At 43.2% G+C, this 15,519-nt stretch overlaps 1 protein-coding gene across 11 annotated transcripts in view; it reads left to right on the top strand.

The window, feature by feature from the left end:
• The window catches only part of MEIS3 (Meis homeobox 3), a 113,158-nt gene extending 99,720 nt beyond the window's left edge, over window positions 1–13,438 (top strand). For 8 of the 11 annotated variants that reach the window (XM_075186863.1, XM_075186868.1, XM_075186867.1 and 5 more), the window contains 6 exons: window positions 10–121; window positions 4,606–4,751; window positions 8,157–8,233; window positions 8,954–9,012; window positions 9,403–9,492; window positions 12,999–13,438. In XM_075186863.1, the coding sequence (XP_075042964.1) occupies window positions 10–121; window positions 4,606–4,751; window positions 8,157–8,233; window positions 8,954–9,012; window positions 9,403–9,492; window positions 12,999–13,261 (747 nt within the window). In that variant the 3' untranslated portion in view covers window positions 13,262–13,438. Of the gene's footprint in view, window positions 1–9; window positions 122–4,605; window positions 4,752–8,156; window positions 8,234–8,953; window positions 9,013–9,402; window positions 9,493–10,117; window positions 10,207–12,998 lie in introns of all 11 variants that reach the window. The other 3 variants (XM_075186871.1, XM_075186873.1, XM_075186874.1) reach the window with 2 other exon arrangements.
• The last annotated feature ends 2,081 nt before the right edge of the window (window positions 13,439–15,519 follow it).

Raw genomic sequence — 15,519 nt, 5'->3', positions numbered from 1 at the left:
TACCCCCAGAATAACTCCTGGATCCGTGATCACGATGAAACAGGCTCCACCCACTCAGGAACGCCGGGTCCGTCCAGTGGAGGGTTGGCGTCGCAGAGTGGGGATAATTCGAGTGAACAGGGTAAGGATGGCATGCCTGTATCTCCCGCCTGCTGTTAGGGGAGATTCTGTCTGTCAGTAGTATGTACTCGCAGCAGAAGCCCCGCCCACTTTATTCACATATGTGGTTTACAAAGAGTCCCACCATGCAATGTGTGTGTATTTATAAAACACATAGAAATCACCTGATAACACAGCTAGTATATTCTTATTGTTGACTTGATGGTTGAGAGTGGCTTAATCTATTTATATATAGATTGTAAGCTTACCAGCAGTGCAATTTTACCTTTTTGCCTGTGTTAATAATCTGTCTCGTTTTATTACAGTGTTTGTTCCCATAAAAACAAATGTTAATAATAAATATAAATGATCAAGGGCACTGGGATGGCTTAAAGTTTTGCATTCACTAAATACCCATCTTTATATGAATCGCTAATGATTCCTTTTTAAAAAGACTAGTTATTTTCAATCCCTGGCATCGCGGCACGCTGGCACTGGTAGTACCCACTAAGCCATGGAGGAATCATTTTTGCAAAGGCTATTAAGAAGTCAGACTGTTCATTTTTGCAGGCTTAGATGAAGGGGGTAATGCCAAGATATTGAGTAGGGGGCTGGCACTAGGCCTCACCAGGGACCATTGGGGAAAGCCAGCTGCATTTTGAGTTGGCCATGAAGGCATTTCCGTGTTTGCTTATAGATCAGGATGACTGATATGGTAATTAGGAGTGGGATTCCAGCACTCTGCCTGAGCAGAGGGGGCCACAGAGAGGGCAGCAGTACACACTGCAGGCTGACCCTGTGCCATCCCGAGGGGGTCACTGGGATAAACTGACAAATGCTCTCTCTTCACTTCATCAGTCACCGTCAGGTTTTGCTGACCATACAGTCACCTTCCATTCAATCTAGTAATGATATATGTAACCTGAATGTCCCATTGTGCTTTTCCCAAAAAATCCCATTAATGGACAGGTCTGTGTGCCTCTGTAAGAGATTTAGCACTCAAATCACAGCCTGCTACTCTCCTTGTGCCAAATCCAGGCTCCCTCTCCTATTGCACCACCCACCCCTTTGCTCTTAAACTTCAAGGTCATCAGATAAATGTGCAGAGCCCGCTCTGTGCTTTAACTGGGCTGCTGAAGAAGTTTTTTTTTTTTCCATCTGTAGGCGACCTCTCATTCATAAATCTTTGCCCCCCCCCCCCTCTGCCCGGCAGTGCCCCCCCCCTTTTTCCACTCCTCCTCCACGCTGCTTCACTGCGTGTCTGCTTCATTGACTCACAGCAAGGGTTGCTATAAAGCCATAGGGAGTGTTGGTTAATCACAGAATAATCCTAAGGGGGGGCCCTCTCTACGGGCCCCCAGATCTGCTCTCTCTCCCCTCTCCCATAGCAGCACCACCTCCCTCTTCTAGTCGCTCCTTGCAGTATGTAAACTGGATTAGTGTAAAATAAACAACTCCAGCAGACGTGTGCTGGCTGTTTCACAGGCGGCCGCTGCTCAGACCCACAGTGTATCTGTATAGATCTAGCTATTCTCGAATAAAGAGCTCTAGGAGGCTGGATTTCATTGCTTGCTGAATATAGTATTGTCACGTCTTCTTCATTGTGTCTATCTAATGCTAGAAAACGGTGGTCATGGTTCCAATGATGTGCTGATCAGCATATATTTGATTATCCTGGGTCCTATAGTGAATAATTCAATCAAGGGACAGTGATGATTCCATTGATCTAGTGATCAGAGCACAGTGGATTATCTCGCGTACCTTATTGAATTTTCTTGGGTTATTTATTATGTAATCGTCGGGTAATAATCAGAACATATTAAGTCTATAGTGGTTCTTATGTAATTAAGGGGGCAGGCGGAATGGGTTTCTATAATAAACGGATTGGAACAGGTTAGATTATATTTCATTCTGACAGAACTCGTGCTGGGGCAGCAATTTGTATAATCTGTTAATTAAGACTTAATTTATTTTTACATATTACCGTATTGTAGATTTTAGGGTGCAGGCAACCAGTTTGAGCTCTTGGAGAACCGTGAAAGAACGGAGCCGATTTCCGTCTGCCGTAATGACTCACAAACATTAGGCTTCCTGGGATTTGTCTAACCTCACCCCCAGCATGCTGGTGGGCCAAGCAAGGCGTTTAAAGGATAAATTAAGAAATCTTTGCATCTGTGTATAGATATCGCATATTATTATTATACGCTGGTCTTAGCTATGGTTAATTCTATGTTCCTGCAAAGTAAAACTCTGTGAGCAAATCTAAATACATACAAGAGCTTGCAATCTAACAGGGAACTTCACTCCTAGGTCCCACCCTCTCTAGATGTAAAAATCTCCTAAATTCCCTTTAAGATTGGGGCCTCTATGCTCTCGCTTGTTCCTGACCCCAGAGGATGTTTGTTCACGAGACAACGTACCCCGCCACCTCATGTGACCCCAACATATATTATTAGTCTGTCCCCCTGCAAAATAATCCTTTGTTCTGTGTTCCCAGCACAATGAAAATTCATCAGTCGGGGATAATTCTGCATATGGGAAGAGAGAGGATAACTGGATATGGTGGAGGTGTAGGAAGGGAAGCAATACTGTGTAACGCAGGGCTGGCGCAGGCTCTGATGCATAATTTACTTCCCCTGCAGGCAAGCTTTTAAGCCTCTCTATTGCCGCAGGTTAGAGGAGCCGAGCAGCTGTTATATGGCCCCCTTGCCCTCCTCCTTTCTGATTTATGTTTAAAAGACAGGAGAGATTGTGTGCTTGCAGGGCCAGGCCAAGGAAGATCTCCCAGGTCTAGAGAGGAACATTGCTGCCTGTAGAATTGAAGGTTGTACTGGACCCACACTCTCTCTTGTCCTGTTCCGTGGGCCGTTCCTGCCTCCAGAATACGGGTTTTCTTTAGCTCCAGACTCCTGGTACTCCGATGTCATTGGGAATAGACATCTATGGCAGTTTGTCTACATCTGTTACACACAATGGGTGGCTTTTGAACAAGCTCTGTGAAAAGGCCGACTCCTGTATTCTGTTAAATGAAGTAAAAGACCCCCTGTATCGCAGAGGCTTCAGGCCTTGTGTAGAAGTGTAGCGTTATACCCCAGGTGTTATCCAGCATGGTGGCTGCAGCTGGAAAACTTATTATTGTACGGATTATTGATCTCCACATTAAACGTAATTTCTATACTCCTTGTAGAACAGGATACGCCTGAAATAGTACATTCTGCATTTCGGTTGCATCCTCCTCTCACTGGAGATCAGTTCATCTGCTCCGCGACGCAAAGCCGGCTTTGCAGCCGGGACCTGTTGTCCACCTAGATTTCCACAGAGGCACGTGGAGATACGGAGCAGGACGGTGACGTTTGCAGAGGAGCAGAAGTTGGCACAGAGGCGTTGGGTGGGGTGAGAGCTTTCCTTGCAGAGTAGAGTAAGATGCTGTGGTGCGCTAGGATTTGCAGAGCATTTCAGTATTGAGATTTCCTCTTGAGGAACAAGATTAATCAAATGAGATAAAAGGACGGAGAGGGAGCGGTTTTAGGGCGCTCCTTGCTGTGCAGCCATTTCTTCTCTGTGAATTCTACCAATTTACTTGTCTCTCTCTTCTTATGCTGTGACCACTCCACCAAGTCTGCTACCAACTTGTTAACACTGCCCATCATGCTTTTGGCAAACTCACACCAGCTACCTTGGCCAGACAGTGCTTGTGTCATTATTTGGCCAAAGAATAGCCCCTTCCCTCCAATTGCGCTTGGCTACCAGGCTTGGCTTCCCCAGAAAAAGATTCATATTGGCTGACCGTATGAGAGTGTATGGGGACCACATCAGAGTGCAAAATGCCCATTTTCCTCCCCAGGGTCACCAGAGGTTCTTGGCCCTGCGCACAACATTTAGACCAGTTACTGAGGTTGTACAAACAGGGAATAATCATTTTAAGCATGAGCATTTTGTTGGAAACCTAACTTTGCAGTTCCCACGTGACATGTAAGAAACCCGCTGGGCCACCCCATCATATCATTTAAATGATCCTGTCCCACCGAATGAAATCTTGTTTCTGCACATCAATGAAAAAGTAGACCCCATGTGCACTTAATCCACGCTTGGCAAGAAACGTCATCTCTCTATTGGCTGGTGCAAACTTCTGCAGTGCTGTAGACGCCCCCATCTTGGCTCACAGAAACTAGGTGCACATGCACCAATTTAGGTACATGAAGTCGCATTTGCCTTGTGCTACTGCATTTTAGTGGTTCATAGATGACCCTTAATGCACTCTGCAGATTAAGGTTTAATAATTTAGAAACATACAGTGAATTATTATATGGATGTCTTGTAAACCGGGTCCCAAGGGCCAAAGACTTGGCTTCTGGATATAAACAAATGGTCCTTGTGTGTGTATGTAGTAGGAAAATTAGATTGCAAGCTCCACTGGGGCAGGGCTGCATCAATACCATTCTCTGGCTGTACAGCACTACATCAGGAATAATAATAACCAGTGTGTCTTGGTTTCTTGCCCTGCAGGTGACTGTCTAGACAACAGCGTGGCCTCACCCAGCACGGGGGACGACGATGAGTTAGACAGGGACAAAAAGAGGAACAAGAAAAGAGGGATCTTTCCTAAAGTTGCCACAAACATTATGAGGGCGTGGCTCTTCCAGCATCTTTCGGTAAGAACGCCGGTGACACGGTTATAATCTATATAATGTGGTTATGGTGGGGAGCGTTGGGATCATTCACTGGGTGATAAATTACAGAACATACATTGCTTTAATCTGGGTCATACAAATGTAAAATTTGTTTGGAAGATTAATGCCAACAGGCCTATCAAATCTGAGCACTTACTCATGGTTTATCTCCGTTTAAATTCCTTTAACATACGTAGTCAATGGGCGATTTGACATCCACTCTTGGTAACCTGCGTTAACGGAAGTTACTATACATTTAACCAGCTGCGTTCCTGTGCCCATTGGGTGTTTTAATAAAACGTATGTGAGCATATTAGAACCCCTAGTGGGCCTGTTTATCAAGAAAAACAAGATTGGGCATCCAATTGCCCCCTCCCTCTCCCCGCACATTATGTTCTTGCCCCTGCTGGCTGAGACAGACAGAGATCCTGCCCGGCCGCTCTGATTGCGTTTTAAATACAGGGACATGTATATAATGTGCGGCTGCCACACAGAGAATAAGGGGGCAGGGCACTAAATCGCCCCCTTTAAGAAAAAAATCTAGTTCTGCCCCTGTGGCTACATGCAGAGTCGCTGTGGCATGCCCTACGACTGTCAGGTGATGAATTACCAAACAATAACTGATTCTGTAGCATCCGTCAGTCCTCTGCTTTATTGAGTAGGGAGATTTTCCAGATATGTCCTTAGTTTCTGGATAGGGGACCTCTGTGCATTTTACATTTGCCTGCTAAGGTTAACCCTTTCCAGAGGGAGTGGGTGTTTTAAACCAGGAAGTGGGCCCTGCTCCTCGATGAGAAATATTACCAATGCAGACCCAATTAGAAATTACTAAAGCGCAGCAAAAAAAAGAACTGGGAATCTCTGCTGTTACTAGCCACGAAGTAAGCCGCAGGCAAAATCCCAGCTAGCAGAGTGCACTGAAACAATTAGCCAGAACAGAGCCTGTCCCTGCCTAGTTAAACAAAGCAAAGTTAATGAACGCTGACCAATTAGTTACTAATTGACGAAGCTATAAACCTATTAGAAGCTGGTAAACGGGTAATCAATTCTAGGTAATTACCCTGAATCTGCTTAGCGGCAGGCATCGGGGAGGGAGAGCCTGGCTGCTGGGAGAAGCTCTGGCTGACAGACGCACAGGGGAAGGCACCGTCCTGATGCACAGGATTACTTGCTCTGTTTATCTAGAATTCTCTTGTCAAGGCGCAGATCATCTATTTGGGCTGACGTTACCCATGTAAGATCGGAGGCTTATGATAAATACAGGCTGCGGTACTTAAATACAGCACACATGCAAGTCCACTTATGCTCCCCGTGTGCAGAAAACAAATGCTTGAACGTTTAAGTTGAATATAGAACGCAAAGTAAGCGGCGTCTGTGATAATTGCTTTTAGCTTGTGATTTTCATTACAAGAGGCAGATTATTAATAATGACCTTTAATTTTAGATTTCATTACAAGTTTTATCACTTGAAACTGTAAATATTTAAAGCACAGACCATTCTAACTACAGCATTAATTCGTGAGACAGATTTGCATCTGCGATCTCCAGTTGGATTAGGGCCTGTCAAAGCCTCCTATGATCTAAAGCATATGTTCTACCTTCTCTGGCTTTGTACAGGATAAACCATTCATATGGCTTCAGATTAACAACTAGTGTCTAACCAATTTTTATTGCGTTTGTTTAAACACAGCTTTAAGGATGAGAGTGCTGTATTTCCTATAGGTAGCATTTTGCAGAAATGTGTATATTTGTAGTTTTGATTTACTGTTTCATTGCTTAAAACAAAACAAAAAAAACATATTTTAAGATCAAGGGGTAGATTTATCAAACCTTTTAAAAAGGAAAAGTTGAGGTGTTGCCCATAGCAACCGAACATATTCTAGCTGTCATTTACCTAGTGCATTCTAGAACATGACTAGAATCTGATTGGCTGTTATGGGCAACACCCCCACTTTTCCTTTTTCGAAGGTTTGATAAATCAATCCCCAAATCCTTGTAGCTTTTTTGTCTCCACCTCCTCTGCAGCGAAACAATAGGTAGTTCTTTTATCACTGGTTAACAGATAATCTGAGGGCAAGTGACTACAGAAAGATATCCCTAGGTTAGACCTGACCGCTGTACAGGGCTCTAGTGTAGTCACAGGGAATCGGTGCACGTAGAGATTCCAAATAAATTGGAGGGAAAAGTGAGAGAGAAAATGTCACCAATAAACTCTGATTACTGTAAATAAATTTGCAAGGGATTGATAATAGTTACGATTTGTCGGCCTAAAACGATCATGGTTAAAAAAAAATAAAAAATTATCTTCGATTTATTCACATTGGGGCGGCTGCTGTGGAGAATTAAAAAAATAAATGAAATGCAATTAAATGTTGATCTTTTTGTGAGGTCAATTTTCCATGTCTGAAAAGCAGTCACCATCTCTTTAGCTGTTTTGAGGAAACAATGGGATAAATGTGTTTTGTACACAAGCCCAATCCGTAGATGTAAATAAACAAGGCCGGAATTGATGATTCAAAGTGAAAGACTTTGATAAACCACAAACATTTGTTGTGTAACAACGTCTTGGCCTGGTAACCCTTAACGACCATTTAAGCCTCTGTGCGTCCCCACCTCCCTCTCTCTTTCGGCCTAAAGTCTGTCTAGGTCTGCCCTCGGCCCCTTCATCTGTCACTAATCTGTCAAGTGAAGGTCTCTGCTTGACTGCAACCTAAGACCCCCAGCCTCATCCATCATTGCCGGCCTTGACAAGTCCATGCCGGTTTTTTTGTCATTTTAGGGCCTCCTAATCAAGCAAAGGGCCAGTTGCACATTTCCTGGGTCCCTGAAAAAGAAAGCCGTGTTTGTGCTGGGCCCATCTGTCCTAGATCTAGGAAGGATACCATAAAAAAAAACAAAAAAAAAAACAGCCTGAATTCTCCCCCCTTTAACAAACCAGATGGTTCCACGTTTTATTGAAGAATCCTTGGATAATCTTCAATTCATCAGTCTAGGGACTAATGGACAAGTGGTGCTTTAATAAACTGTTTTAATTTTCCCTTCACACACAATACATATGGTATGGACGTCCACGTAATTAACGGGGATATCGGCCCTGGACCTTTTTATTAATACCAGGGATTAGAATACACAAGAGTCTCGCAACACCATGCCGAGTGTGACATGTATTCAAGGGTGTGAAGAGACTGCGGAGTGTGCTGGAACTATGTAAACAAATATCTTTTTTTGTGACCATTAAAATAGTTGCATCATTTTTCTGTATAATTCATTTTCAGTCTTCATCCCCCCTCCCCCCCCCCCCTGTTTTCGCCTGACCTGTATTGCACTCATATGACACAATGTGAGGTAACTCAATGTCTTAATTTAATTTTTTCCCCCCCCATAAAGCACCCGTACCCCTCAGAAGAACAAAAGAAACAGCTAGCCCAGGACACGGGTCTCACGATACTACAGGTCAATAACTGGTAAGAAACTTCTGAACCTCACAATAGACCCAATGTAATGTCTGTTTGTCACCTACATTGGAGGAAACCATATTGTGTGCTGAACCAATAGTGGCAAGAAGGGAGTTTATCCATTACGTTTGAACTAGTGACATTGCTGAGGCACAAGGTACTGCTTGTCGCTAGTGCCATTGCTGAGGCACTGCTTGCCGCTAGTTACTAGTGACATTGCTGAGGCACTGCTTGCCGCTAGTTACTAGTGACATTGCTGAGGCACTGCTTGCCGCTAGTTACTAGTGCCATTGCTGAGGCACTGCTTGCCGCTAGTTACTAGTGACATTGCTGAGGCACTGCTTGCCGCTAGTTACTAGTGACATTGCTGAGGCACTGCTTGCCACTAGTTTCTAGTGAATTGATAGGCTAAATTTTGGCGCTGTCCACAAATTGGGTAACTACACTGTGTATAGACTTCAATAAGTGTCATGTAACAGGTAATCACATGCAGCGCAGATAACTAGAAATTAAATGCGAGGTGGCAGAAAAATGTATAAATTCTGAGGATTTTTTGGGCACGGAAAACATTCACCTGAATAAGGCAGCAATAAAATGCCAAAATTAGTACTAAGTTTTGTGGTATATATTTTTTTTTTTTTTTTGTATTTTATTAGAGTTTAGCAGGGTGGCCTCCAAAGACTGATTTGGTTTGTGCTTATCATTATTTCCTGTCATTTCCTTGTGCAGGTTCATTAATGCAAGAAGGCGGATCGTCCAGCCGATGATTGACCAATCAAATCGCACAGGTAATGTGTAAGGAATGTAGACAATCAATAGGTTACACTGCTAGTGCACCAAGCGTAGTGTAGAATTATAGTGTGTATATATATATATATATTAATGTATATCCCCAGTTCTATGAATCTTCTGAAATCCAGTAGAAATAATGTGAGCCCTGGTCTCACAGTGGAGACCTAATAAGGGGCTAGAAGTACAAAAAGGATACATCATTTTTTGGGACTAGGTCTCAAACGGTAGAAAGGAAAGAGACAGATGACTATTTTGTGTAATTCTGAGGATGGGGAAACTCCAGCGCACAGAGCATTGTGGGAGATACGGGGGAGGGGCGTTGTAAATCAGATAATGCACTCGTAGCATTGGTAGAGCGCCGTGTGATGCATTTCTCGTCTCTGCAGGTCAAGGCGGAGCCCCGTATAGCCCAGACGGTCAAAACATGGGGGGATATGTCATGGATGGCCAACAACACATGGGAATTCGCCCACCAGGTGAGCAACATAGCAGCGACATTGGGAACAGAGCGGGAGCACGCAGAGGGGGCCGGGCTGATTTTGTCTGTTCAAGGAGGATGGATGAATAAGATGCAGTGATTATGTCGTACATACTGGCCTGTAGCGTATATACATTGTTTTATAGAAATCAGTTTCTGTATATAAAGCTATGTTTCTTGTAAAGAACATAGACTGACAATCATCCGTAAGTGACACTGCAAATGTTAAGATCTAATGGTCTAATCCCAAATATCTGACCATGCAAAACCAGTTCTACCAAACTAGTATGTTTGCAGACATATGCCACCAGTATTCTCACCAGGCCTCTAATGAAAGGGCCATTGATAATGGACATGATGAATACTGGAAGTGCTTAACTTGCCACTATTTACAAATGTTGAACAACCCCTTCTTAATCCGTCCACCAACCAGTTATCGGACAACAATGAATTTCTAGGCCGGTTTATTTGGCATAAAGTGTTTTGCTTGGAGACTGTTAAGAGTACAAAGTTTCCGGCGGGGCGTAAGAGGTTATATAGGGGAGGCCAGGTGGCACACTGCATGTGGGCGGTGGATGTACCACGGTGGTCTTCTTGTGGTCTTAGTTGCCTGTCTTCCCTAGGAGCGATGGGAGGATTAGGCATGGCCGTAGGTATGGAAGGGCAGTGGCACTACATGTAAGCCCTCTGCCACCTTTCTGGTACTAGGGATGTAAGTAAATATTTATATATATATATATATTTGTGGTTTGACCTGAAAGGGGGGGAGGGAATGTTTATCACTCACGACTTCCATACCCACTCTACCATCCTAAACACGTCACCCGACTGCATCTCTACCACATGCTGTCTTCTCACATGTACTGCTTGTATCACAAGTGTTGCATGCATGCACATCACTGCATGCGTGGTATCTGGGGTGTGACTGAAACAATGGCACAACTGGAGTTACCCAGCTGATATTTTCTATTGTAAAGTGCACCCATCACCTTCTCACGGTGGAGACGGCTGTTCTGTGGGCTGAATCTCATCCAGCCTATCGGATCACTAGGTGCTAATGACAGTCACGTCTCTGGTTCCTAGAGAGTGCCTCAGCTAAGCAGACTACCTGCTTCCACTCTGTGTCAGTGTCCGGTTCACTTTATGGGCATCGTGGGCAGAGGAAGGGGGCGAGGGGGGGGGGGGGAAACTGGAGCACAAAGTCTTTCGTTTTGTAAGCTTTCAGTCTGGCCCCACTGAACACTTAGTGCTAGTGTTGTTTTGTATGACCTTTTTGTAGAGAGCTGTGACATTATAAATTATATGAGGAATCGGTGTTTAACTTGTAGATTAAAAGAGTATAACAATGATGTGGACATTAAAAATTACGCTAATCCAGTAGATTCCAAACTTCTTCAGTTCAAGGCACCCTTAGGGCCTCCATAATTTTTTCAAGGCACCCCTAAGTCGAAATAATTACCACTGGCCCTGGCCGAGGCACCCTTGTAAGATCGCCAAGGCACCCCAGGGAGCCTCGGCACCCAGTTTGGGAACCACTGCGCTAATCATTAAAAACCATGGGGGCAAAATGTGTATGGGTGATATTCCGCAAAACAGGAGAAAATCTTTTCTCAACTTGTATGTAACATTATCCATCTTAGTTCTCCATATTCTGTAACATATTGCCGTATTCCCGTCTCTTGTTATCCTAATGAGCAAACGTGGACATGGTTTAGTTAATGCCGCCATAAACGTCACATTTAATAGAATGCAGGAAATTTTGTTTTCCGTACAATTCGAAACTCCACGATAAAGTAGGGAAAATAAAAGTTTTTATAGTCCTTCTCTATATTCAAGCTGTTCCAAGTATAGACGGCAAATACAAATCTCGTTTTGAGGCATAAAAAAATGTCATTTTATATTCCGAATAAAGATGTAATAGAATATGGCGTAAAAATATATATTTGTTCCATTTTTTAAGGCCCTTTTCAGATTTCTCCACATTTATAGACTGTTTGAGGATTGAAGGAATGACAAGAGAGGGGGAGTAACCCCTGAGTACATTTGGGTGGGCGATGCAGGATCCATATACCTGTGACGTCGCTGTGTATAGTTATTAGCTATGGAGAAAAGAGGTGACTGGAATACCAGAGATTACGAGAGACACAAACCCTGTATACATGGAGGTGACTGGGGGGGGTGATTACTTTCTTGGTCAGAGCAGCCACTAGCTGGTGAGATCAGTGGAGGGGAGGAACGAGAGAGAGAGAGGGGGGGGGGCTGTGTGTCCTCCCTGTGTTTCGGTGAAGCAAGGGGGATGGGAGGTGGGGCAGCGAGGGAGAATTAGCTACAGAAGATGAGGACACAAGACCCCAGCAGGAGCTAATTGATAGGCAGCAAACTAAATACTCCGTCTGTGCCGGCATGTCGAATCGCAGTGACTGCGCAGGTATGTAGATTTCTCTGCTTCCGAGCGGCGTTTTATCACGGGTCAGCGGAGGGCGCACTACGCTACAGCGGGAAGTATTTCATTTTTATAAATGAGGCATATTATTAACCCTCTCTGACAGCTGCAGGGAACGCTGACATTGTGCCGGGATTTCACTTCCATTCTACACTTGAACAATCTCTAAATGTGGCAGAGAGAGGAATCCGCCTGCACTGAGCCAAGAAAACAAACCGCTTCCATGTCTAATTTAACATATAGTTTAGTGCTGACACCTAGCAGAACGCAGAGGAGATAAATTGCCCTAGATGATCATCTCCTCATTATATGGCTGCTTCAATATTTTGCATTTGTCTACGCTCCAGCTAGTGTCAGGCAAGGAGCGTTAGAAGCAGGATTTGAGGGGCTTTCCCGAGACATTCTTGATAAAAAAAAATAAAAAAAAAAATCTGCTGCCATCTACCAGGATGCTGGAAATAAAACGAGGGTGGACATTCAGCAAGACATTGATCCCAAACACACAGCTTCTAATATAAGGGGAGACCGTTTTCAGACTGAGGAGTTAAATTCACCCTTCAATGCTTTGTGATTATCAGCAGTGAGAGGCGCAGGGGGTAATTGCATGACGTGATGGATGGAGCAGCGTTGTGTGACTGCACAATATGAATGGGAAACGTATCTAGTTCTACGTTCTTTCATCATTGTAATACTGTTTTTGCATCACTCACGAGTCCCATCTTTTCTCCAGGACTTTTTATAAGTTGGGTAACAAAAAAAACAAAAAAAAATCTAAAGTACATCTAAATCTATTTACGTATCGACTGCATTTTTCTTTAAAATCAATTCAAAAAATACATAATATTAATATAATAAACAGTCGTATAATCTGTTACCACACACTTACCTCTAACTGGAGACATTTGTGTATGTTTTTAACACTTTTAAACTGAAAATAAGTTTACAAAAAGTTTCCTGTGAATACATCATTCCCCCATGGACAGACTTGTGTTGTAACATAGTACAGTGATTATTTTTTTTCAGATGTAGCTGAAGAGCTGACAATTATATTTTCTTTCCAGGCTTCCAAGGAATCCCGGGGGATTACAGTGCGACCCCCAGCTCTATGGCCATGGGATTTCCACCGGCCGGTTACACGCCCGCAATGGCCCCGCACCCTGCCGGGCTCCGTCACGGACCGTCTTTACACTCCTACCTCCCAGGGCACCCCCACCATGCCTCCATGATCTTGCCCGCAGGCACCTCCCCTCACCACCTGGTGTCAGCGCAGAGCCCGGCAGACGCACTTCTGAACGGTCAAAACATAGACATTCATGCTCACTAACATTCAGCCAAACCAGGTGTCAGGTTCATTTCGTTTTTATCTTTTCCTACAGCTTCCAAAATAAACGTTGTCTTTAAAATTGGGGATTTGTTCAGTCGGAATTTGCTCACCCTTGGAGGAAAAGTTGCCCTCCGGCTGAGGACTGGCGGCAATGAGGAAACAAATTAAAAAAAACAAGGGTACACAAGGAAAAAAAACAATCCCCACTGCTGTCTTCCTGGATTTGTCGCAATGTGAAACGAAGAGCTGACACTTGGTGTGAGGAAACCACTCCATTTATTTTTTTTCTTTTTCGGGTTTTAATTTTCACGCACACCCTCGTTACCCATAATTCCCTTTCTTTGGATGGACCAACGTGGGACTCGAGTCTAGAGACAATGTGGACTGAAGCGCAAGATCATTGAAACTTGTTTCTTTTTGTTTTAGTTTTGTTTTGTTTTTTTGTTCTTTACACCGTCACTTGCAGCAGGGACTAAGTTAACTTGTACATTTTTCTTATTTTTTTTTATTATTATTATTATAATTATTTGGGTTGAGAAGTGTATTGTTTTACCTGTTTTTTTATGATAAAGCAAAAGAACTTGGAAACAAAAAAATTCCACTGTGGATGTATATATATAATTGTATAAAATATTTATAGCACCCATAAACTTCAGGGTCCGTAGAGGAATTTTTTCAGTTTTTTTATTTTTTTTATTATTATTTGGCGGTCTACACTGCACGATTGAGTTTTCCGAACAGCTGTTTGGGAGCGCGATTCCACATTCTGCGGCAAGCAATCTATGCTGTTGGTAGTCTTGTTGCCTTGGGTAACCATAAAGAGGTGTTTGTCATATACCCGTTATTTTTCTCACTCCCTATCCATCGTCTCTACCATCCTTATGATCTCTTCTTCTCTTTTTGCTGTCTGGGGCCTCTGTTTTATCCTTTGCTTTAGCACAAGGTTACAACTATTTTATTTAGGTGTAAAAATAACAAAAAAAACATTACACAGCCTAAATAAAAAAAAAAATAGTGGTTACTACCATAGCGAAAAAAAATCATTTTTGTAACAGAGTTTCCATACATTACCATAAATTTCAATTCCAAGTGGCCCACTCCCTGGCAGACTTGTCCTCTGTTGAGGTCTTTCGCTAGTTTGGTCAGTAATATGATAAATACCTATTTCCCTTACATCAGGCTGGACACCGTGTTCTGCTCACATCTAAACAATCTATTTTCAAATTGAATTAGGCACAAATGTGATTAATGTAAAAAATAATAAAAATAAAGAACATCCATTGCCTAATTTAGACCTCGTTAATGCAATTAGAGAAGAAATTGGATAAACGGGGGACAGGCCTAGGTACATTTGGGAAGCGCATTATTTTTATTGCCTGATATGAGAGCTTTATCGTAGAGGGAGACCTGGGGGGAAATGCATCAAGCTGAGAGTTTTCCGGCAGGTTTGAAAAGTGGAGATGTTGCCTATAGCAACCAATCAGATTCTAGTTGTCATTTTGTAGAATGTACTAAATAAATGATAGCTAGAATCTGATTGGGTTTTCAAACCCGCCGGAAAACTCTCAGCTTGATACATTTACCCTCTGGTTGGCTTCAATGGTGGCATTTGTTAAAACAAGAATGCAGGCTGCCCCCAAATCCAACTTGCGCATATATATAATATATATATATCTATCTATCTATCTATCTCTCCCTGTCCTTTTGCTTCCTCTTCGTACATTTATCGCTGGCACCTTTCATCAAATAGCTCCAATGATCATACCCCCATTAATCTAACACCCCCTCCTCTTCTATATCGCCCCTCTCTCCCTTGTTGCACCTGCCGATGACAGAGCCATCATACAGTCTCTTTCTGCCCGTAGGGACACTTTTAAAGCGACATCATTTTCCTCCCACTCTTCTGACCCCGAGGTCAGTCTGCAGCCACTAATTATGGGTGGCCCCACACTTCAGTATTCTGATGGATTAATCTCCTGCTTGGTCTGGAAGGACTTGTATCTGACTTGTCTTCCTGTGAGACGGGTGACAAGATTTGTGTTGTTGTTTTCACTTCTTTAAAAGCTGGTGATGGTAGGGAGGGCGTCGGGCTCCAGTTTTTGCCTTAAATCATAGACACCATTTTCATTTGTCACTACGTTATTAGATGGTAGTTTGTTTGCCTGGCCATTAACTTGCCAATTAAATTTGGGCTCCAGGATTCAGAGTAGTTTTGTCAATGTTTAATGGCTGAACATTTATTGATATTATTTTCTACC

This window comes from Mixophyes fleayi, chromosome 9, assembly GCF_038048845.1.
Source record: "Mixophyes fleayi isolate aMixFle1 chromosome 9, aMixFle1.hap1, whole genome shotgun sequence".
Lineage (NCBI taxonomy): Eukaryota > Metazoa > Chordata > Amphibia > Anura > Limnodynastidae > Mixophyes > Mixophyes fleayi.
Note: the sequence above shows the minus strand (reverse complement) of the source record. Positions and strands in the feature narration are given on the sequence as shown.